Source organism: Myiozetetes cayanensis, unplaced genomic scaffold (assembly GCF_022539395.1).
Source record: "Myiozetetes cayanensis isolate MyiCay16 unplaced genomic scaffold, myiCay2020 scf5-8, whole genome shotgun sequence".
NCBI lineage: Eukaryota > Metazoa > Chordata > Aves > Passeriformes > Tyrannidae > Myiozetetes > Myiozetetes cayanensis.
Window position 1 is genome coordinate 25722046 of NW_026087742.1, and position 25074 is coordinate 25747119.

Genomic DNA, 25074 nt, shown 5'->3' on the forward strand with positions numbered 1-25074 from the left:
TGTCAGTTTTGAAAGGATTTTTTTACAGGGAATAAAATCAGTGGGAGCAAATGAAAGGGCTGCCACCCAGGATTGTGCTGTTCTGGAGAACTGGCAGACTGAGCGTGAGAAGTGTGGGTTGTTTGCATTCTACTTGATCCAGTTTTTAGAAATTGCACTGATTGTTGCAATGTTATACTTGTCCTGTATCAGATAAAAGAGTTTATTTTCTCAGCAGGGCAGAGAGGCAGGATAAAGCGAGCAAGGCTCTGCTGCTCTGGTAAGTTATTAGTTTGTAGTACATGCTGTGTTTTTTACCAGTAATCACAGGTTTGGTGGATGTGGGGGCAGCTTCTGGTTACTTTGCTGGCTGTTGGGCCTACATGTTTTGACTTGGGTACTCAAAGCTGAACTTCTGAGTTTCATGTGGATTTTTATTTGCATCCCAGTTTTTCCTATCTTTGACTTAGGTTCTTTATTACTAGCAAGTATGCAAAAAGCAAACAGTTTCTCAGTCTTTAGACAGCACCTCAAGTGTAATAACCACACCTCTCAGAATAACTGTTGTTAGTGAATAACTTTGTCTGTGGAGGGCTGATTGTTCACTTGTTTCTTCAGAGTCTGGGTAATTTACTGGAGCATGTTGTGCCCCAATGCCAGGAGGTGGGTCTCAGACTATTTACGGAAGTAGCAACCTTCATACAGCTCTGCCAGATGTTTCTGGGTGCCTCTATAATTTTATATTTGTCCAGATATGGGTGAAACTTGTGATCAAACAGCTCCACTCAAACATGTCTCCATCCTGACCTATTCTGTTCTACTTCATTGTATGCTGTTCTTTTTCTTTACTCCTCCCAAAGAAGACCCTCATATGAGGGTCTCATAAGAGGAATTACTGCAATGGGAGGAAGAGGATGATAAATTTTGTTGGTAAACTCAGTTGATATCTGGTTTCCATGTTAGCTGCTGCTGAAATGGGTTAGCTCACTGGGAAGACAAAAGTGTTACAAACGGAGAGGTGGCTTGTGACACCACAGTGCACCCTCAGCCAAGGCGACTGAGGAAAGAGATCCCAAAACCAGGTCCCAAAAGGGGATGGTTGACTGTGCCTCCGTATGATGTGCCCTGTTTACCTTAGTGACAGGGAGATAGGAGCTATGGAACCTATGTAATGGGCTGCTGTTTGATGGTCCTCTGGGAGGCCTGGGATAAAAAACACAACCAGAGGTGCACATGAACTCAGGGACTGTTGAGAAGGTTGTAAAGGTATAGAAGAGTGGCTTGGGATGCAGAGTCATCATTATGATGACAGATGTTTCCTCTGCTCTAAGCTGGAAGAGGGGGAATTCGTTCACCTTTGTCTTCATTTGCTGTCAGTGGTATTAGGGAAGAATTCTTGGAAGAAAAGGTCTTTTAGGCAGTGGAAAGTTGTCCTCTCATAGCTGCTGACACGGGCTCCCCTGCTGAACTTGCCCTCTGGTTCTCTGATTAGTATCACTTGTGACTGGTCTGTACTAATGCAGTGCTCGGGTGGCTACTGAGAGCTCAGCATATGCTTTAAATGGAAGAGGTCTGTCCTGTGCCAACAATCCACTGATACACTAGAATTCTGATATCCTTGGTTACATCAACTTGCCCTTTCTTAGGTGAAATTCCCTGGGTTTACAAACCTAAGCAGGAAAGCAATTGCAAGTACAGGGCCAGCTTAAATCTGTATCAGAATATGTGTCTCACTGAACAGTGTGAATGAGAGAGTACAAAACTGGCATTCACATTTCATACTGGTGAAAGCTATTAATCCCCAGTCATGGGATCCTCAGTCACTCCAAAGTGTTGAGAGAAGAAGTCATCTGCATGTATCAAGGAAAATCTCCCATCTCTCTCAGGATGTCACATGTTGGAAAAAGGATAAGCACGAAAGCACCTGGTGGAAATTTAATTCATTAATAAACGGGAAGCAGAGCTGCATTTGGATACACAAATAAGATGGCTCACCAAGAGCCTGAGATGTTTTTTAGTCACTGCTGTGTAAGCAGAAATAAGGAGGGGGAAAAGGTCATCTCTAAGTGGCTCAGTCTTCCACCATGAAGAGAGAGGAGCATTTGAAAGTGCTCATGTCTGATAGTGAACAAGAGGATATAAACAGAAGCCCTCTCTGTCAAGTGTAACTTTGTGTACTCATAGCCCTCAGGTGTCTGCAACTAATTAAAGGTAGGTGAACACACAGAAAGTTAAGCTTATGATTGTGAAAGCAAACAGACTTAAAAGACCAGAGCAGGTCAGCAACTCCTAGAGAATCACAACTGACTTCAGCGAAACCTGCTGCATGCTCAGTACTTGAAAAAGATTTCAAGTGCCTCAGCACCTGAAACCTAACCCCTTTTTAAAAACAAACCTGTTGGGGACCATTCACTACTGTAGTAGGGTTGAAATACAGTAATCTTTCCACTGTTCACATTTCAAACAGCTGTGTCAGAAGTTAATGCAAATTTTGGACCACCTTTCCCATTAATAGGGAACAGGAAGAATATTTATTCACACTTCATCTGATTAAGTAAATGAAAAAGCCTACATAGGGATGTTTCTGTACTGTTGGACTAAAATTCAGGTATTTCAGTGCTGTTGATCCTCTTGTTATTCTTCTAGGGCTCTAACCTGTAGTGAAAGAGGAGAGAAAATTAGCATGAAAGAAAAAACCCAAACCAGTAAACCTCAGCTCTACCTCTGTGAAGCTGTTGAAGCAAACCCAATAATTATGTCCAGATTGTTTGCAAATGTTGTGGGAGCACTGTGATTGCTACACACTGGCTTCAGTATATTTGTCCTCTTGCTGTTTGAAGGGAACATCATGAGAAAAGGTTCTTACATGAACTTCAACTAGATCAAGAGTTTGCTTTTATTGCACAAATTGAATGGCACAAAAATAACTACACATTCAGGATGAGTGGTGTACTTAGGAATACCAAGGATTTCTTGTGCAGTATTTAATTCTGAGTATGTTACAGAGAATCTTTGTGAAATGTTTTAAATACATACTGTAAAACAACTAAGAAAATATAAATGAGATAGAACTAAGTTTGGTTAGGTGATCAGTGATTTTTGCTTGTTGGTGTCTACTAGGAGGTGTGGCAGATTTGTGATCTAGTATTGCAGGGATGTTTCCAGGTCTCAATAAAGAGAATCACTGGTTCTGGTGATAATTACCTGGAAAGGGTGATACAAACTTAGAAAATTGTCACAGTGCCTCTGCAATGACTTAACTGTCTCTCTTTGGGATGGCTGAATAAGACTATTAACTAACTACAGGACTTTAACCTGAGAGTGTCAGCGTTTCATGTTTGGTGAGACTAAACCAACCAGTTCAGAGTTCCTTGACATATTTGAGATGGATATGGTTTTGAGTCCAGGAGATTTCGAGGGGAGCGGTGTTGAAAGAGGCACTAGGTACAGTTTTTTGGTAGTATGGGGTAGCTGTAGCTAGCTTCAGTAGGAATTATCGATCAATTCACAAAACGACACTGTCAGAACAGAAAGGAGATTTGGCTATGGCCATGACAGCTGTGATTAGCTGGAGTAGCCGTGTAGAAGGAGAATACCATGTAGTTAGTTCCTCCCCACTTGGTGCTTTTAATGGAGATCACACTGATCAGAATTTCTCTTGGGACAGGGTATGTCTCACTGAAGTGTGAACTGACTGGGTGACTATTTCTCTTCCATTTCAACACAAAGTGAGAGAAGTTTGTCTAAACTGCCTTCATGATGAGCTCCAGGTTGTAAACCCCTAAGGTGGGAGGCATTAAACTAGAAGTTTGTATAGACTATAATTGCATATTACTCTGGGGGTAAAATTCCACACTGGAAAAGGTAAGAAGATATTTAAACAGGAAAAGAAGCTATATTTGATGTATGCTGGGCAGTCCTAGAGCAGATGCAGCAGTCAGGGGTACATGTCTGCAAAGTTTTTCAGAGCTGACTGATGTGGTCGCTTTCCTTTTTCTCCAGAGGAGAGGAAATGAGATACAGCTGGGATTTTTTTACCGACTTGTTAGATAACATGGTAGGCTTACAGATGTTAAAGTTGAAAGAAAAAGATGATGTCAGTGTTACACATATGAAGCAAATGGGGACTGTTGAGCTGAGAAGAAACATCCATAGGGTTCCTGTTTATGAACTGTCACCACCAATTGTATTGTAGAGCATCTGAGTTCATATGGATGAGATGAAACACCAGCCTAATGTTAAACATGTTGACTGGTGGTTTCATGAGAAATTCCCAATAAGGCTTTCTTGTTGTCAGGGAAGACTTACCCATTCTAAGTCTCTAATAGAAAGTGTCAAAAGCAGGACTAAAAAGATGGTGAAGGGTCTTGAGGGGAAGCCGTATGAGGAGCAGCTGAGGACACTTGGTTTGTTCACTCTGGAGGAGGCTGAGGGGAGACCTCATTGCAGTCTTCAACATCCTTGTGTGGGGAAGAAAATGGACAGGTACTGATCTCTTCTCTGTTGATGACCAGTGACTGGACCTGAGGGACTGGCCTGAAGTTGTGTCAGGGCAGGTTTAGGTTGGATATCAGGAAAAGGTTCTTCACCCAGAGAGTGATCTGGGCACTGGAACAGGCTCCCTAGGAAAGTGGTCACAGCACCAAGCCTGACAGAATTCAAGAAGGGTTTGGACAATACTTTCAGGCACATGGTGTGATTCTTGGGGCTGTCCTGTGCAGGGCCAGGAGCTAGACTCAGTGATCCTTTTGGGTCCCTTCCAACTCAGAAAATTGTGATTCATGTATAGACTGATTGTCTGAGGCTACAGAAATGAGGTGTATGAAACTGCGTGCAGAGGGTTGTATTTCAATTTGTCACATTAAGGTTGCCCTATCTGTAAAACTCCTGTTCCTTATGAGACTTGCTGTCAGTGTCAAAGGGTCATCAGTATGACGCGGGTTTAGAAAGTGAAGTGTTAAAGAGAGGTTGATTTATTAGGGCTTAACTGTAATAAATCCAGCTGCCAGGAGGCTCAAGGACTTGTTTAATGTGGAGGGTTTGGGATAGGACTGAGGAGGCTCTGCTTTAAGTGCCTCTACGGAGCTGAGCCGTTGTAGTAATTTGCAGATCTCCTGTAATGAATCCTTTGGTTAATATCATCACAGTGGTTCCCTTCTCTTGTCTCAGGTGACCATGTCAGTGTGATGGGTGCATGACAGCTTTGCTGTCAGTTCCATGAGGTTTGTCCATGCTGCTGCTGAAGCCAAGCCAAGAGGAGGTAAACAACTGTACTTTAATGTACAGCTGGTATCACTGCATCCAGTACTTACATTAACTAGAAGGCTTTCTGGGCAGTGTAATCCGTAGGCGTGGCTTGGGGCTTGTAGAAACTGCCTGGATTGTTGCTGCCATCCCTCCCTGAGGGTATCCTTCTGGGCGGCACTCGTAAACCTCACTGGTTAACACAGGTGGAATAACATGTTAAGGATCTAACCCTTTTTGGTACATTTATTTAAAATAATGTGGGGAGGCTGGAGTGATTTCATAACCTTATTTCCAGAATTATCTTGAATCTGGATTACTGTCCTCAGCTCAAAGATTAAAGGACCAGGTAAAATACTGGGGAAGGGCATAAGTTTTGGAGGCCAGTCTGCAACTGTATGTCTGAGGACTCGGTGAGTGGGAACAAAACAGCAGATGGTTTTGCTGCTATGCCACCAGTTCTGTCTAGCTCAGCTTTGCAATTACTGGCATGAAAGGTTTCTATGGGCCACTACAAAGTAAATTTGGGAAGTTTCAGTGTTGCCTCCAGAGCATATAAAGCCTTAATGGCGTTGCTGTTAGCTCTGATCGGACTCAGAAGAGTTCTCTTTTCTTTGGTAAGGGTGGCCCTTATTGTGAATGAAAGTTCTGGCATGTTTGGATGTAGCTTGCCATGTTATTTCTTTTATAGGTTTCCAGAAGAGCTCTTCTCCAAGGATTTTGAGTGTATATTTGTTTAAAAGTCAAACAGAACTTCACCCTTCTGAACTTGCCCTTAACAATGAGCCTATAATTTTATCTAAAAAAAATGTAGTTTCTGGAGCACAAGGGAAGGAGAAATAACAGTTCTTGACTTTTGCTATTTTCTTTAACTGTACCCCTGCTTTCAGTTAAAGAACTGAAAAGCCCACTGAACACACACTGGGCTCACTTCTGACAGCATTCATGCACTTTTGTGCTTGCATCTTTGCTGCCTCAGGGATTGTCTCATTTGTCTGTTTAGTATTAGGATGATACATCATTTTCTTGCTCATGAGGTTGTACCATCAGATGCTACCACAGATTCAAAAATGTAATAGAGTATTTTAGTGAGGCGTGGTTGGAAAGAGCTCCTGTTATTTTCATTTTTTCTTTTAAAAGCTTCATCTTTCTAAGTTGCCATTCTTCCTTTCTCCACTTTTCAAAGCTTTGTTATTCTAATGTAAATTACTTTTGGCATCAGGATCTTAAATTGTTTATTTGTTGTGCTTTTGAAAACATCCATTTGTGTGTTTCTGAAAGCTTGCTACCTCAGCAGCCTGCACTGGAAACAATGCTTGAGGCTCCTGGCAGGAAGATGGTCTCTGGGGCTGATGCTACAAGATGTGTGTGGGAAATAAGACAAAAAAGGATATTTGCTTTCACAGGCAGGAGAAGAGTGTCTGTTTCTGTTAATATTTCAATATCATGGGAAACTTCTTCAAGGCCACCAGTATCTTTCCCTTCAATTACCATGGCAAAAATCTCTATCTCCAGTTCAACTTCCAAGCCTGCTGCCACCTAAGAGAGACAGAGAATTACTCACAGGTAAGGTGCAAATTTCATACACGTGCCCCCCAGCAATCCTTGGAGCTGGTTGTTCTTCAGTGTTGTCTGATGAAATCCAAGACTCACTGCCCAGCACATTACTGCGCTTGCCAATTACCCAGGATCTGTCTCACTAGAAAGGTCTGTACAAAACATTGTCGTTTGAAAGAGAAGTATGAGGTGTTCACATTTCCCCCCCTTATATTTCCTTTTAGGTTCCAGAGGGAAAAAGGGGAATCGGGCCAGCTGGGAGATAATCAAAAAGAGAGTTAGTTGATGCCCCAAGCCAGTCAGTGTTCATGAGGCATTTGGACAGTGTCCTTAGTACCATGCTTTAACTTTTGGTCAGTGCCCTGCAGTGGTCAGGCCATTGGACTAGATGGTCATTGCATGTCCCTTCCAAATGAAATAAATACTCTGTTCTAAAAAGAACATAGAGGTAGGGAGATACAAAAAGGATGGATGTGTGGAGAAAAGAAGATAACAGAAATTATTCCAGCCATCTAGCTAGATTTCTGTAAAGCCTTTGACACAGTTCCCCACAACATCCTTCTCCCTAAATTATTCTGATTTTAAGCACTGAGTTGTGGCTAGGGCTCTGGACTAGGAGGTTTGACTTGCGTTCTGGCACTGCCTCCTGCACAAGTCATTGCTTCTTGATTCCACACATTGGCAAGGATTTGGCCTGGTATTACCTGGATGCTGCAGGGATACTGGCCAGTACTATTTATTCAGATACAATGTGCAAGTGAAGGAGAGACTGAACAAAAGCAGAAAGCATGAAAGCTTCCTCCTTACTGAGATAACAGTGTGCTACGGTGCTTTGCTAGATAAAAGCCTTAAGGTGGAGAGCAGTTGGAAGCAGGAGAAGAAAGGATCGAGGCAATAGTTTACTAGGTTCAACTCCTCAAGGTATCAGGACAGGAAATAAACTCAAGGCGTAAGACAGAGCAGATATTACAAATAATACCCTAAATGGAGGGGAAAACTCAGAGGTGGTGTTTGCTTTGAAAAAGTTCTCTTTAACCTCACTGCTTGACCTGCTGCTTTACACTGAACTTCATATGTTTATCCCTCTGCATTCTGGCACAAGCTGAGACTCAAGCACACGGGGTGCTTGGTTGAAGGTGGCAGAGGAACAGTGAGACATCATCACTTCAAATAACTTCAAACAAATTGTGTACCCTGCCAGCTCTATTTCCAGACAGCTTGTGTGACAGGACCCCTAGATAGCCTGAGGGCCACCTGAGTCCAGAAAAACCCAAAAGATTTCTTGTGTAACCTACAGGTCCTGGTGTGTACATCACTCTCAGTCCTGTACAGGGAGGTGGCTGCTTCACCCGAAACCTGTCAGAAAGAGAAGAGAATCAGTTTGACAGAAATTGTTTCAGGCAGGCAGAAGTCACATCTAGGAAGCTGGCTGTCTGCTCTTCCTCTGCTTTTGTAAACGACAGCAGAATTTGTTAGCTCATCCTTTCCATCACAATGTACAACTTGGACTACAGCGGTATTCCTGGGCTTCTCGCCAAGGCTCCGGTTTCTAACAAAAAAACCCCAAAGGAGCAGATTATTGGGCCTTCAAAAAGCTTGTTAACACTGCCTGGTCCTTACAATGAATGTGAAACATCAGCATTTTAAGGTTACACATGCAAAGGAAACTGAAGTACAAACATCTTGGCAGACACCTGTGCCTTGCACACCCAGGAGTCTTAATGATCTTTATTTAATGTCCTTAGATATGATTCTATTGCACAAGGCATGATATTGGTATACATTTTGTGTAAATAATATTTTATTTAATAGTACCAACTAAAAGTTTTACTTCCTCATTTCTTACTGCTTGTTACACGTCTGAGATTCAGCCCTTTTGTGCGTGCAACTTCCATTATTAAAATTTCTAAAGATCATTAGATCAGATGTGACCTTCACTTTTGCATCACAGGATAAATTCCGTGGATTTCATTTCCACATTTACCAGCATGCACTTGCACCAGAAGCGGTTAAAGGAAAGGCAGTAGAGAGGCAGTAGAAGAGGCATTCCTAGTGTATAGCTCCATCTTATGGAAAGCTCTGGCAGACTTATAGACTGGCTGGCAGAATTCCTGCTCTTTCTCTGGAGTACTGGCTGTTACAAGAAACTGTACTTGATTTTTGTCAGGATCTGTTTGGACAGATAAAACCCAGGGTACTAAAAAGTCAAACTAACCTTGAGAAGTTCACACCAACATTCTTCAAGATTACAGTGGTTGCATAGGTGCAGCCTTCCTTTAACACTCCAAATGTCACTCTGGGTGGAATGAGATGGAAGCCATTAAGATCCTGTCTTGTTGTTGCAAGAGAAGACGATTTGATCTTTCCTGCCACAGGATCTTCTATCTTTACAAACAAAACATTAGACAAAGTTGGTGGCTGTCAAGTGAAGTTTAGAGTTACTTAACCTACATTTGACCTCTGTCCACTCATTAAGAATTACAAAAAGACATCCTAATTTGAGTAAAAACCGATGAGGCACTTTGAATATTGTCTGCAAATTTATACTTATTTTGAGTTTTCAGATGTATTTTATATTCAGAAGCCATTGACCTTTCATGTGGGTGCCTGGTGCAGAACGAGTTTGTCCCAGCAGTTGAGAGGAAAGGTACTTTTAGAATTGCCAGTAAACATACATGAATTGCAACTGCCATGTTTCAGTAAACAGATTCAAAATACCTTCCAGTGTTCACCCCAGAGTGAAGATTTTATGCAAAAGAGATGACTGAAAGGATATTAATATTGACAAGGAAGATGTTACTTTACCTTTTTATTTGGTATGGAGTTTGGTTTTGTCCCCTGAAGGGATGATGGTAATATTACTTTCTCTTTTCTTGTCTGTCCTGCAGCATTCACTGTCAGACTTGGAACTTTATGTTGAAAGGGTGCCTCTTCTGATCTTACAGCCTTGTTTAGGTCTGGAAGGAGAAAGATGTCAAAAGTGCAAAAAACTAACCATAATAGGTGGATTAAATTTGTATTGCAAATATTTTGTCAAAAGTTGTTATAAAAAGATATTAACCTGCTCCAAACTACATTCTGGAAGGCAGGCTTACCTGTTGTGCTGCTGGAACCTTCATTTTGTTTGGAAGGAGCCTGCAGCAGCAGGCCAGGCAAAAGTGACGAATCACTTGTAGTATCAAGAAGTTCAGCTGCTAATGAGAAAATAATAGAATACTGAGGCAAGTGTTTTCCATGATAATCATCATTTTCATAAACGTGAAAAAAAAACATGAAGTCTTTGCCACTTTAATTCAGACAACCTTGGAAGGCTGTCTACATAACCATGAGGGGCTGGGAAAATTCTGCATGTGTCATTTTGCTCCACTGGGCCACCGGGATCAAAAATGCCTGCTGGTGTGATTGGTCGTTTCTTGTTCTCTGGCTAACTGAGCAACAAGCCATAAAGGGCTAAAGGATAAGCTAACACAGGCCTTATAATGATTGCAAAATGAGGAAATATGGGAATTAGTAGTGGTCTGATAAAGGAAGACTGTTTTCCTGGCATGAATCTTTGCTGTGTATGACTTTTAAATCTCAGTACATGACTTCAGTAATTTGTCAGGGCTGCTTTTCATGCAGAACCAAAGTAATCCTCTCAATTCTGTAAAGCTCAAACATAAGACAATGATTCACTCTTTCAGTGCTTCCAGTCAGCTAGTCCCTGCTTTCCTCCTATATCCTCCAAACTATCCTTAGCCTGCACGTTTCCTATTCTATATTGCTTTTGCACCAATTCCCTCTTACCACTGAGTTTCAGAATTCCATCTCCCATTTTTTTTCCTACAGCCATAGTAGTCTTTTTCTAAACTTGGCCTGCTTGGTTCTTGCTCATCTACCCCTAACTACTGCTTATTCCATTTAGGTTTTTCTTGAGAATTTTGCTCAATCCACCCCTCATTCATAGCACAATTCTTCAGCTTTGCATCCAAAGCTGATGGTGCTTCCACATTCAATTATGTCTGCAAAGGCTTCTTCCTCCTGAAGAAGATACAAAAATGTTGCCAGACCATAGATTACCTCTACTGAGTTTTTTAATCCTGTCTGGAGGGAAAGTCACACTTTCTTTTTTTTGAACTGGAGGAAGTTCCATAGACAGTGCTTCCACATCAGGAAACTAGAGAAAAGTAAGAAAGGGGGCTTATGTTTCCCAAATAAACATTTAGAAAAAGCAAATAGCAGACACCCTCCTCCCCCTGCAAAAACTAAAGGAAAAATAATAAAGAAAAAAGAGCATAAGGGAAACAAGTAGAACCAAAGTGGTAACTATAAAAAGGATACACAGTTACCTCAGATTCCAACGTACATTTTTGTGTATGTTTTATGCACTTATAGCATTTATCAGGTGAGATTACAACAGGAAAGCTCCTAAGGTCACCTCTAATTTAGGATTGTTAGTTTTACTAATTACCTAATAATGTAATTAGCAGGGAGAGGTTTTTGAGGGATAAGTGAAAGGGCCTGAGGTTTAGCTTTGCTCTGAATCAGACTCTCTCCAGAGTTTATAAAAAGAATTTTACAGAGTTTTTACTCAGTAAACATATACTATCTTCGAGATATGTTTCTTTTTGACAAGGGCATATAATTCCCAGTATTAATTCTGCCACAACTGTCCTTTGTAATGGTTTCTTGAGATAAATATATGCTGAGATATAACAAACCCACAACTATGGGAGTATGGCAGATACTACATAGCCTAACACAAACTCTTCCCCTTCTCAGCTGCATTACCTTTTTTTCCAAAAATTCTTTGCTGAATTCTGATTCAAAATATGGAAGAAATCTTTTGTTTCTTATTGCCATTAAGGTCTCCTTTTCTTCCTCAAGTTCTTTCCTATGTATGGTTTTTACATCGTTGGTAAAGGAAAAAAGAGAAAAGCATTATAACTGAGTTCACCCTGTTTATCAGTATCACACATCGAGAAATGGAATTGGTAAAGACAAGTGGCATTTTTTTCCCCCTGATTAATCACACATGGAGTGATATTCTCATTACTGGCAATTTTCTCAGTGATGGATCAAGAATGGACTGGTCTGATCAAAATGCATGTGGAGAGTGGATTGGGTGCTAGGAAAAGCTCCTCCTCTGAACATGCTCCATTGCTCTAAATCTCATGGAACATGTCTGGGACTGCCAGTAGCGTCCTTTCAAACTTCCAACAAACATTAAATCTAAGCATTGGTATTTCAGATCCATTGCTGAATTTTTGAACACAAAATTCATCTAATTTCCTTATTTTATCACAAGAACACTTGATGGCTCTGTGGATACAGAAAAAAAAATGTTCAATCTCCTGAAGGCAAGACTCACCAGCATAAAGACTAGTTATGTTCAGCTTCATTTAGCCCAGTTTTACACTACTAGAGTTTCACTGACTCACAACCATGAAATTATCACTCTTAATCATACTTAATCTGGTTTTAAAGACAGAATTGCACATGATCTTCTTGTGTTTTTAAGACTGTGCAAAATAGTGTGGAATGCTATATTAAAATATAACTCTGAAACTCTAAAATGTTTTTTTATTTTACGCAAATCAGAAAGTAATTAAGAAGAAATATGGAAGATAACTTAGTTTTCAATTGCTATTTAACCTTTTACAAAAATAAGAAAGAAAAAGCAAGTTTCTAATTATAATATTAATTCATCAGCATTTTACATTATTCTGGTTAATCTAAGAAATACTGAATTTCCTACATAGCTGTTAATATAAATGAGAAGTATACAGTATTTTCCACACTAGTGGCAGAATCAGTAAATAAAACACAGGGCTTCTGACTTCAGTCTTGTTTTGAATAGTGTAAGTTAACAGTAATACTGCTGGATTCTTGGGAGGAAAAAAAAAAAAGTAAAAGAGAGAGGTTCAAACCATTTATTCAGCATTTCTGTTGCAGCATTATTTGCTAGCAAGTCCCTGGACTATTACCCAAGACCTGGTGAAATCAATAACATTCTTTACAAACGCAGATTAAGCTGGCTCATAAAATAAGTTCAACCTACTAATACTATTACCTGTGCTGTTCCAGTCTGCTTTGCCACTTGGACATTGGTGTTACTCCTTCTGGGCTGAATGATGGAAAAAACCACCCAAAACAGAGAGAGTAGTGGAAATGAGAAAACTAGCATTGTGTTCTATAAGCAAAAAAATATTTACAAGATACTCCTGGAAAGAAAATGCTCTTTATGAGAATACGTTAACACCTCAGGTGACTCCTGGCTTGGACTTGTATGGTTTACACAAAACAGTTTCCTCGTATCGGCATTTTTATTAGATTATTAAATCAAACAAACATTCAAAAGCCTTTCCCAAGAAACTTTAAAGTATCTTTCAGATAATGAAAGAGAGGCACAGAGGTACCAAACAATCATAGGACAAGCTATTAAAACACTGTCATATATATCTAGAGATCCAGGTCCCAGTCCTTAATGACAGTCAGTAAAGTACATTGCCTTGCCTGTGTGCTTGGTTCCACCCTGTGTGTTATTTACACCTGCAGCAGTTCTCACTGTTCTGTCCTACCTTAACTTCTCCTGTTGGTCCTCTCTCTGTGTAGTGATTATCTTCTTTGTGTGATGAGAAGCCTGTTCATACAGCTCACTCACATGAGCTGCAAGGTAAAGAGTATTGTTGAATGTGCATGCTCTGCTGAGCAGTGCTAAGTGTTATGAATAAAAAACATTGTAGGATATACTTTTAATGCATCTTTCTGTCTGTTTATGAAAACCTAACACAAACTATGTTACTGTGAGGGAAAAGGCAGAAAGATCTCCATTCCAAAATCAAGTTCAGAACAGTAACAGATAAGAAGTTATTTGACTTCAATATAGAAAGGATGAGAAGGAACGGACGATTAAGTTCACACTCCACCCCTGTATTTCCTGAAATATCTGTTATGTTCTTGAATATCTTGAACCTTGAAAAGATAGAAACCAAATACCTGTGAAGAGGAAAAGTTGCTGACATTCAGCCACTTTCTGACTGGGGAGCAACATTCCAGGTCTCCATCTCCACCTGAAGAAAATAATGTGGCCTTCCAGGGACCTTTATTACATTCAGCTTGCTTAACTGGTGCTTAATTGTAGCTGTGAAGCAGCCATAATCAACATTCTCGTGGAAGGAACTACTAGTTCAATATGTATAATGGAGAAGTGCCACTCTTTCCATGTTTGAGGTTGTGACCAGCTGTAATAAAGAGTTGCCCTATCTGCTGACGTATTTTGTAAAGTGTGTTGTTTATTTAATGCCTTGAACCTAAACTGTGAGTCCAAAGAAATTTCCTTAGTGGAAGGCAAATTTCTGTGACAAAACTCGAGAAATCTGAGTATTTGAGAGATATGGTCCTACTAGACTACGACAATATCTCTTAGTGTTTTGGGAATTACATAAGTTCAAACTTCAAAATGTGTGTAGGGGGGTTGATCAGCTTTTTCACCATAAAATATATTTTACTCTTTTTCTATTTTTACCTATTTTAAACAGCTTTTCTTTTCCACTATCTTCTTCATTAATAATGTTACATTAAAACTGCACCTCCATTTAAATCAGGAAACTGTAGCAAGCATTTGTTGCAGCAGTTTCCATTTCCTTTGCATAGCATGCTATTTTATAAGAAGCAGAAATACTCTTGACAAGGTAGGAAGGGCAGAAAAATAACACTTTAAAAACTACCATCACTATGGGATAGAATGTTATGGATTTTTCTATGGAAAAGGCTTATGGATTTTTAAAAGAAACAGACATCTTAATTTTTATTTGTACATATTGAAAACAATAATAAATGTTAACAAGTATCTTATAAAAATTTTAACAGAAATTCATTAGGGAAAGCTTTGCTCCATCTTTTCCCTTATTCGAGGTTAATGTAACTAAAACACATGATCGTTTGAGATCAGATTTTCAAGTCTTGTAAATTACCAGGATTTATCTAGTTGCTTTGAAAAACTTGTCTGAAAAATTGATACTTGTATAAAAGCAGTTACTGTCATAGTTCTTATACCTAAGAAAACTTATTATATGTGGAAATGTGCGTCACAATATGAAATACACATGCCTAAACACAGGAATTATTTTTAGAGGTACTTCGATGCTAACAAGTTCTAATCACCTGTGAAATTCACACAGAAGCATGTCCATAGCACATAGATGAATTCACCTTTATATTCCTTCTTTAAAAATAATATTACAGTACTTTAAAATTTACTATGATATTTTACAATTAAAAAATATAGATATTCAATTTTTTCTTACCTCTATCACTGAGATTTTCAGTTGACTTCTCCCAGTTAGGGAAGGACTGCAATGAAGAAGGAATAGCTGTGACCATGTGAGAAAAAAAAAAAAATCACAACAGCAGCATCTTGTTCGAAGGATTTCTATCCCAAACAAGTGTTGTTACCTGACAATGTGACTACAAGAATGGAGGTATTTCAGGATGTTAGAAAACATAAGCTGGGAAAAAAGGAAATGAAGTACAATTCCCCTGGTCCAAACATGTATTTGTTTCCTTCTTGATGACCTACTTCACAGATGGCTTTGTATTTTGTACAGTTGCTGTTTATGATATCAATTAAACTAATTCATGATCAAACTCAAATCCTTTTGCAAAGGCTTTGAACCAGATTTAAAACTCACGGCCACAACAAGTCAAACAGGAAACTTGTTCAGGAATTTGTAGGCTTTGTTACTGAAGAACTCTCATATGGCTGGTTTACAGTAAAGCGAATGAGGGGTAAGAGACTCTAAAACTAAAGTGTTTCTTTTATTCTCATGCTGTCTCTGAAGCACTTAACTGGAAAACAGAGTTCTTGTGACCAGATAGTCTAGGCTGTAACAGAGCTAGGGAACACTGGAGACCTAGAAGGAATATGACACTGATTCCTGGGTCACAGCAGGTGCACAGTGAGACTACTGCTCAGAAATGAGTTGCCCAGCGTGAAATCTGTACCTGGAAATGTGCTCATGGCAGCCAAGACAATCAACAATAATTAGTCACTGGACAAGTTCACTGGAACTGAGCAGCATGTGAGATTCAGCACCTGGATCTCATCAAAGCAAAGCAATGTCTGCCTAGAGGATAGAGGCAGGTGGAGTTACTGACAGAACATTTCTCTGTTCCTGTTTTCAGAGAAGCTGTGACCCTCCTCCTATATACCCACCTTTCCCATTACCTATTCCTCTCCTTTTTCTTTCCATGCTCTAAATATCCATGCAAATTAGCAGATTACAGTTTCCAAAAAATATATATAAATGCTGCTGAGCAGTAATAACAATATTCCTCCAGATTGTTTTTGTATTATCCCAAAAGCAGGGTTTAAGTTCTTACTGTGGAGGTGGCTGTGGTTGAAATAAAAGTCTCCCAGGTGCAATAACAAGAGACTGGAAACCCTAAGGCTGGGGGATATACACATTTCAGTAATTTTGGTCTGTGTGTTTGGAAATGTATCATTCAGTAAAGTCAAATTCCTGAAGTGTTTTGAGCAATGCTTTCCCCAATGGCAGTGGTGCCATTCAGTAGCCCACCTGAATGCTGAGTGTGGCTTTGCTTCAACATTAAACTACAGCACAGCTGGCACTGTTCTATCCTGACATTTACTGTTTTAATAACGGATAATGATGTGTTATAAGGGTCACACTTCCAATGCAATACAATGTTTTTGTTGGAAAAAGTAGTTAAAAATTGTATTTTTCTCACTGTAACCAGTTCAAGGAGACTTGCAGCATTCTCCTTTTCCTCTTCTGTTCTTGGTTCTTTCACATTCATCTCTTCCAGCTCATTTTCCTGCTTTAAAATGTTGTCCATATATTCCTGGTGGAACAATGAAAAAGAGCAAGAAAAAGGCAGATGTTTTCTTTGCAGAGGTAGACTTAAGGGACCCATGTATAGAGAAAAGAGTTTGTAGAAGTAATTATAGAATTATTGGACTGGAAGGGACCTTGAAGATCATTTAACTCCTTCCACTATAGCAGGTTGCTCAAGACCCCATCCAGCTTGGCCTTGAACACTTCCTGGAATGGGGTATCAACAACTTCTCTGGGAAACCTGTGCCAGTGTCTCACCACCTTCACAGTAAAGAATTTCTTCCTAATATCTAATCTAAATCTATATTATCTATATTATTAAGATAAGATTTATGAGTAAAAGGTGTTCTAACAAATGTTGTTTATGATCTGTATCTCCCTCCTGTTTGATATCCTGTTAGGGAAATCTACATCATAACAGAAAACTTTCAGAAAAAAAAATATATGTAAAAGAAGGCATGTCTGAAACATGCCTGGGCTGGACAGCTGTCAATGTTTTTCTATTGCAAGTATGTCTTCTTTGAAATGTAATGTGGGGAAAAAAATAAAAATTAAAAAAAAATCTAACTAGCTACACTATCCTACTACCTTCCCAAAATTCACATGCTGTAACCTTTAAAATTCAGTCTGCCATGCCATCATCAAAATATGTTAAATGAATAAATTATAGAAAACGAGTATTATGTTATTTTCTAATAGTTAAGGCATAATGAAGTTTTAACTCTAAAATCCCTTCGAAGAGTATCTTTAAAATGTGAATTAAATAAATTGATGTTTTACACCAACACTGAGAAGTGCTAAGCAGCTAATAAGGATCAGCTGCAGAACTTTCAGACTCCATCTCAGAACACTTGCACATGAGGTCTAGCTTGCCCCTTGCTATGAGCCAGCCACTAATGAGGGATGGACACAAACTTTGTCAGAAGGCTACACAGCTATTTGCTAGACGTGGATAGAGCTACACAACTATGAGTTGAGTCTGGAAATGTTCTATACTGATTTAGGAAAACAAATACGTGACCAAGACTAGAGGGTGTCTCAGTAACTGAGTTAACTGTAGAATTACAATGGGTTAGAAATTCTTGTACAGCTTTGGAGATTTAAATTTTTAAGGCTTTGTGAAGTAAAACAAACCCTAAGCAAAGTAAAATGGAAGTAACAGATATCAATACTGACAGCAAGGAAACTATCTGTTAGAGAACTAACTGTGATGTATACTGGACTGGATCCCACATATTTGCAGAGAAAACTAGGTTTCATGAGAAATAAGTGAAACAGTTGAGCTGCTTCAGAGACACACTTTTCTTAGAGCACCTTTCTATGTATGAAATAATTGTTCTTTAAATATAGTAGATTTCTTTTTCTCAGTTATATACTCAAATTTATGACACCCAATTTGTCTATTTATCTGTTCTCTATTGCTTACTGGAAGAATGAATAAATGTGATTGTAGTACCTTGAGGGAAAGATGCAGCTTTTCTCTTAGTTCATCACTGAGTGGCTTATACTGGAGTAGCTGGCGGATTTGCAGTTTTTTAGGACATTTACGCACAGGTACTGGCAAGCACGACTGCTCTGCAGATCCAATGCAGAGACCCTTCCAAATATATGTTCTGACTGAGGGATCTGTGGTCTTCCTCTGAACATAGAGAAGAACAAGATAAAAGAGCAAGAAGTTACTTATACTAAATACAGACATTGGCAATGTGTGTCTCAGCTGAAAAGCATATGTTCTCCTTATAGAATCAAGAATCTAGACAATAAAGCTGGCAGATTCCTGGGAACAATTTATCTATCCTAAAACCTCTTCATCTGGCAAGATAAGCTCCCCTTAAAATTGCTATGGCCCCTCACTGAGTGTAAAAGAAGCCCAAGGGGACTACAAGTTCCCTGACACAGTCTACCCCTTGCTTTGTCTGCTTAATAAACTGAACTTAACATTCCCACTGTTTACAGCTCCTTTGCCCCACACAGACAATCATCTATTGCTTTAACAGGAAAAGGCAGTTTTGAAACAATTATACCTCAAGAGGAGAAGATGCTTCCTCAGTCCCTGCCTGAAGATTTGGAGGAGCAGTACTCTCTGGTTCTGACTGAAGATTTGGAGGAACAGTACTCTCTGGTTCTGATTGAAGATTTGGAGGAACAGTACTCTCTGGTTCTGATTGAAGATTTGGAGGAGTAATACTCCCTGGTTCTGATTGAAGATTAGGAGCAGCAATACTCTCTGGTTCTGACTGAAGATTAGGAGGAGCAATACTCTCTGGTTCTGACTGAAGATTAGGAGGAACAATACTCTCTGGTTCTGATTGAAGATTAGGAGGAACAATACTCTCTGGTTCTGACTGAAGATTTGGAGGAGTAATACTCTCTGGTTCTGATTGAAGATTAGGAGGAACAATACTCTCTGGTTCTGACTGAAGATTTGGAGGAACAATACTCTCTGGTTCTTTCTTCATTACCCAGGGGGAGGCTTCAGCCATAGGGTGGAGAATAGTAATACTTAAAACACCTGGTCCAAAGACACAATTTTTCTAAGAATCAGTTCAAATTAAAAAATTATGGACAAATGTCTCTGATCTACAGAAAAAAACACTTACCTAAGTTTAAAAAAATCTTATTATCCATTGATAAAACTCCATATATCCATGGCTACGGATCATAACAGATCACTGAGTTGATTATAGCATAGTTGGACAAGTTCAGATTACTCAAACCATACTTAAGAATAAACTGCCTATGCTACTTGCTTTGATTTTTGGGTAACAGCACAATTGTATACTGTGTGGGAGTATCCCAAATAAGGAAGAGCAGATCACTGACCCATGTTTACTGAATATGAGTCTCAGAAGCAGTACAACATACTCAGAACATGCAAAATTCTTCACTGTATTATATACTTCACAATCTGATCACTGGAAGGATTCCATTAGAGATGATTTATTTCTATTGTTTGGATATATTTTAATGTTTGTCAAAATATTTTTTCCAGCCCAACTGAAAAACTAATTAACCTACTATTATCTACCCCATAGGTGGCCATCAAAATAGATATCACCACTGAGGTACTTTGTCACAATGATAGAAAATTGTGAAGCCTTGTTGTCAAGGCAAAGAGAGCCTGTGAAAGGTGAAGCATGAAGTCTGGAAAATCAGATGTGCTATTACTACAAATGACTGCTGGCGGTAAGCAAGTTTTCTTGACTGGGATTTCCACTGGGTATGTATGTTCTCCATCTTTTTGATCTTTTTACCTTCTTTGTCTTTCTGGCTCCCTCGGTGCCCCTTCTTTATTCCTTTTCCCATAGTAAAATTATTTCATTCAGTTTCTACGGTGGGGAACCAGTCATTATTGTGAACAGAAGTAGATTTAAAAATGTGCAACACCTGATAAGAGCAGTAAGTGGGAAAGCTGTTTCCTATGCTTATGATATAAATCTTTGTCAAAATGCCTTAGTACTTTACAGCTTGAAGCAAACTACCTTTATCATCCCATCCATATCCAGGGCAACCATACATGCTGTCTTTTAAAGATACATTTTTCTTTAGCATCTACCTGTACTGCCACAGTTTATTTTATAGAAACACAGTATCTCCAACTAACTTCACAATGATAACTAACTATTTCAGGATGTAATTTCTTGCACTGCTACTACAAGGTGGTTGGGACCACTTACTACTGGCATCCCCTATTTCATTCATGTTTTTTCTGCTTCTTAATATTTATCCTTTCCAACAGATAGGCTAAGGCTCAACATCAGGGTATCATTGTCTTCACTGCAATATCATTAATGAAGACTGTGATACATTCAATTTTTTTCTTTAAGGTAAATACAGGGAATATCCATTTGGTAATCAATTTTGTTTGTGTGACTGAGAGCGGATAGAGATATGCCATTTGTTTGCTCACTTTTCCCTTAAGAGTGTCCTTCAGTTAATTCTCTGCTTCCCAGAGTCCTCCCACAAACTCCTCCCTTCCCATGCTTCGCTGCCAGACACTTTTCTATATGGGTAAAAACAGTTCCTGTCCAAATAAGTGTTTTGAAACTTTGGACTCTACCTTCGCAATTCTTTTTATTAGTAGTCTGTCAGAAAAAAAGGTTTCCTACCTGGATGTTCTTGTACAGGGTCCTGCAAGACTGCAGTGGCAGGATCACTACAGGCCTCAGCCAGATACGTGTGCACATCCCGGCTGCGCAGCAGCTCAGTTCCAGAACCATCCTCATAGACAATGAAAAACCTGTACAAACCAGGCACAAACATGGGACTGTATCAAGAAAATGGAGCTCAAACATGATGACATCAAACGTGCAAATACAGAGCACTGAACAAAGGAGGAACAAATTTACAAACCCTGCACAAATACTGTGTAGTAAAGAAAAAAGGTGATGAGCGTACCTGGGGGCATGCTCATCATAAGTGATGGGTTTGTCAACTTCTTGGAGTACTGCTGCAGAACTTCTGTCCTCCTTGTCATCAGAGCCAGTGCTGGGAACACACACATTTGTGCTGCCATCAGCCATGACCTGTAGTAGAAATTATATAAAATTACTTGAGGTACAAGATACTTTTAAAACAGTAACCAGCCGCTGAACTTTAACATGATCTAGCCAGTGAAAGGGACAGAAAAAACTTATTTCACGTTGAGCAACCTGAAACACACAGGAAGAAGAAATGAAGAGGAAAACTGAAAAGACAGTGAAAAAAGCAAAACATTTCTAGAAAGACATTCTGTATCATAAATACTAATACCACACACTGATAATTAATAAATGCCCAAGGACCATTACACAAAAATACTCACTCAAGCTACTGGTCAAGCCAAGTAACTGTATACTCAAGATAGCCACTGAGGTACCTCTTCCTGTGAGGTATACATGCACCTATGTATATACACCAACACACACAAAGAGATGCAGATACACAAACACAGGCAGGACCTCCTATTATATATGTACCCAATGAAAAACTGAGATTTATGAGTTGTTACAACATCACATAACACTTATACAATGAAAATGAAGTCTTGAAATTAAAATAGTGGGATGAAGCAAATAAGACACTCTATTAATGGAAACTCAATGAAAACTGGTTTTGCTACAGTTGTTCTTCATGTATGCATCTTCTCATATTGAATTAATCTCATCTTTCCTACTAGAACCCATATCCTCTGAGATTACTGCTCCTAAAATACCTTCAGCTGTCCCATAGCCTCCTCAGCCTCCTTCCTTTGCTCCCTAAGTATCAGTTGAGAAAAAGCAGGATGTGCTGATGCCAATGCCAAGCAATTTCTTTGAACTGTAATAATTTTCTAGGAATTGGCATCTTTGAAATTTCTCTCTCTCTAGTTTATTAGTTAAAAATTTGTAAGGGAGAGATTGACACATAACATAGATTTCTATAAGCATTGTTTCTTCAGCCAAGTTAAAAACTATTCTAATGCGCATGTCCAGAGGAACCTTTTTTTTTTTTTTTGTCAGGAATCTGGGAAAATGGTAATGATTACAGTTGCAACAACAGCAAAGATACTATAAGGACGTCACATTTAGAATCTTTCATTAGAACCTTAATTAGAAAACAGTATGCAGCTCACAGACACTTACAGGATGTTTCTTGAACTCACAATTAAGTACTAACATAATGCAAAAGTATGCCTTTAGTGTGAAAGGATCACAGCATAAACAGTATGACTTTAAAGACTGGATCATTCCTTTTAACTACAGTTGCCTTACTAGGCTGGTTAGACTATTTTTATAGACCTTCTGAAGAGCAAATATCCTCTCTCATTTTTAATCCTCACTTGCAGAGCTGATTTTTTGCTATAACACAAGTCATGCTAATTAAGGTAACTTTTGTTGCCTAAATGGCTGTGGGGAAAAAAAGACTCCAAGCCAAATTAGGTAGGAGATAAGATAAGGATACAAAAGTTTTTATGAGCCCCCAGGCTTTTTGGAATACCCCAGCGCACGCTCCTGAAATACAGATATCCACAGTTTTTATAATGATTTTCACCCAATCCCGTCCAGCTACCACCCAGGGTCTGCCCCCGCCACGCTTCTTGTGAATTGGGTCTGGGGGCGTTTTGGGACCCCCTCTTCTTCATCTTCATCTTCCTCAGAGCACGTAATGTCCTTGGAGGCCTTCCAGAATTCTAGGCCTGAAGGTTGTTGGGTCTGTGGCTATATCTTGTTCCGTAGGGTTAGGGTGTTCTTCTACAATTCTACCTTGAAAAAGAGACTAAACAGGCTATGGAATTTAGGGAATTGATAGGGGAATGGGTAACAGGGGCTTGAGCTGGTGTGTTAAGGGTAAAGGGATAATATGCTGCTACTCTAAAATCTACATTTACTACATAACTACTTCTAAGGTCTACAAAAATAAAAAAATTAAAACATCGAAACTCCAAGGTATCACTTTAAAGGTGAGGTAAACTGTAGACGTGTTTTACTTCAGTCTCCCCAAAAAGGGGGAAATATCAAAAAAAGCAAATCCATCACTTAGTCAAGAACATATTAGAGACCTGATTCAGGAGGTGTTCCCTTCTGGCTAGCTAGGCTACTTTATATATTACAAAGGCACAATCTCATTTTGAGAGAAGTTCATAGCATAAAATTAGTTAAAATGCAGAAACTTGTTTTCCTCCATGTATTTTACCTTGAAAGTATTTCCTTCAGGATCCACCATCTCACAAATAGTGCTGGAAGTGTGTTTCATAATGTACCTCCCTGCTTGTTTCTCCTTGTTCTTGCTGATGAAATCATAAGCTTCATGGGTATAAACTGCTGAGCAATCTTCATCAATGAAAAGAGAGCCTGTCTTGATGGGTAAAACCTATGACAGCAAAAAGGAAGAGGTTCAGCTGAAAGATGAAAACTTTAATTTAGAGGTACCACGAAAATGAATAACACACACAAATCAAGAGGAGAGCTTTCAGACCTTTAATACTGAATCATCCAGCTTAGAGGAACTAAAGGGAGAGAAAAAAAGAAGATGAGGTCTGGGAGGCAGGCTGACCTTAGTCTCTGTAATATTTATCTTCAGGAAATTTAAGACTGTGATTTAAATATATTATACAGTTGTGAGTAAATATTTAAATATTGGCAGAGTATGAAAGGGATGGAGTCATAGGATTTGTGAAGACTATTCTAAAGAAGAGAGTTAAAATAGTCAAGGCGAGAGCTGCTAATGGCAGAGAACGTGGAACACAAAACTAAAATTTCACTGTCACAAACTAAAAATAATTCCCACCTGATATGTTCCCTGTGGCTTTGCTAGAATAGATGTCCCATCTCCAAAGATGGTACAACAGGTACCATCCTCACAATTTGTTATAATAGTAGCAAACTCAGGATTCTCTACTCGCACACACTTCACCTTCTTTGGAGTGGTTTTTGAGGGTTCATCTAAGAATTAATACAGAACAATGACACAGGAGCACATGAACCACAGATATGTCTTAAGATTCAATTTGCCTTTTCTCTCATAGTGCTGGATCTTTATCTCCTCAGTACAAGATCCTCATAAACTTCATGGCATCCTTTATCATGTAATTCTATGTTATGTAAACAATGCACAACATAATTCTGGACAGTGCACTCAATACAGGAAAATTCAGCTGCAAAAAATTTTTGTGGCTATCAGTGGCTGGCCAGGAAAGTGCACTCTAAAGTATCAAGTATGATACTAACCATAATGATCTGGATATTTGTAACATATAAGTTGGATCACTGAAGTTCTTTGTGCCTGTAATACAAGCTCTAAGATGTGAAGAAATTCCTGTTCAGCACCACAAATCTTGGAAAACAAATCAAACAGGTATGTTAATCTGGTCATTGCCTTCCCATTGAAGAGACAGATCAGTTCAAAGTTGTTTTGATTTTTAAAATCCCACAGGGAGATGATGCCCGTTGAACATTTCCTGTTAACTCAATAACGCTCTTTTCCCACAGAACCAGAACTTCCCACTGTGTTTGAACAGAAGAGACAGCCACACAGTAAATGTACACTTCGTGTTAATTAAGGAGGACAGGACTTGTCTAGGAAGTGAATGAAGCATATGGAATAAAACACCAGCCAGAATAAACACAGATGACCATTAGCCCCACTTATTTCAGGGAAATATAAGTTTCACTTTTCTAGACATGGCATTTTCCACAGCCATAATCAGATATTCAGCATCTCCAAGGCTGGTGAGTCCGTGGCTTCCATGGAAAATATAAGGATGCACTGGTCCTTATATACCTCTTCAGTTAAGACTCAAATCATCTTGCTTGCTAATATTAGGGCAGGTGGAGAGAATGCAATGAACAACTAGAACTCCGGCACTTGTGGTCTCATGGTAAAGGAGGACCATGTAAGTATAGATATGGCAAGAAGGAAATTTGCTTGCTTGCAACAGTACAATTTTTGCACCGAATACTGTTAAAAGAAAGGAGACAAACTAAGCCTAGATTGT

The 25074-nt window shown here is 39.2% G+C and overlaps 1 protein-coding gene across 1 annotated transcript in view; it reads right to left on the minus strand.

Moving 5' to 3' along the window:
• Nucleotides 1-2545: 2545 nt before the first annotated feature.
• SPAG17 (sperm associated antigen 17) overlaps nt 2546-25074 on the minus strand; it is a 93352-nt gene continuing 70823 nt past the window's right edge. Inside the window, 20 exon segments of the mRNA XM_050333893.1 lie at nt 2546-2634; nt 5292-5429; nt 6618-6762; nt 8076-8136; nt 8996-9165; nt 9586-9737; nt 9876-9974; nt 10840-10936; nt 11551-11653; nt 12833-12886; nt 13341-13428; nt 15069-15114; nt 16513-16626; nt 18076-18258; nt 18644-18676; nt 18911-19131; nt 20729-20859; nt 21018-21145; nt 23274-23450; nt 23868-24022. Of these exon segments, the coding sequence (XP_050189850.1) occupies nt 5293-5429; nt 6618-6762; nt 8076-8136; nt 8996-9165; nt 9586-9737; nt 9876-9974; nt 10840-10936; nt 11551-11653; nt 12833-12886; nt 13341-13428; nt 15069-15114; nt 16513-16626; nt 18076-18258; nt 18644-18676; nt 18911-19131; nt 20729-20859; nt 21018-21145; nt 23274-23450; nt 23868-24022 (2294 nt within the window). The 3' untranslated portion in view covers nt 2546-2634; nt 5292.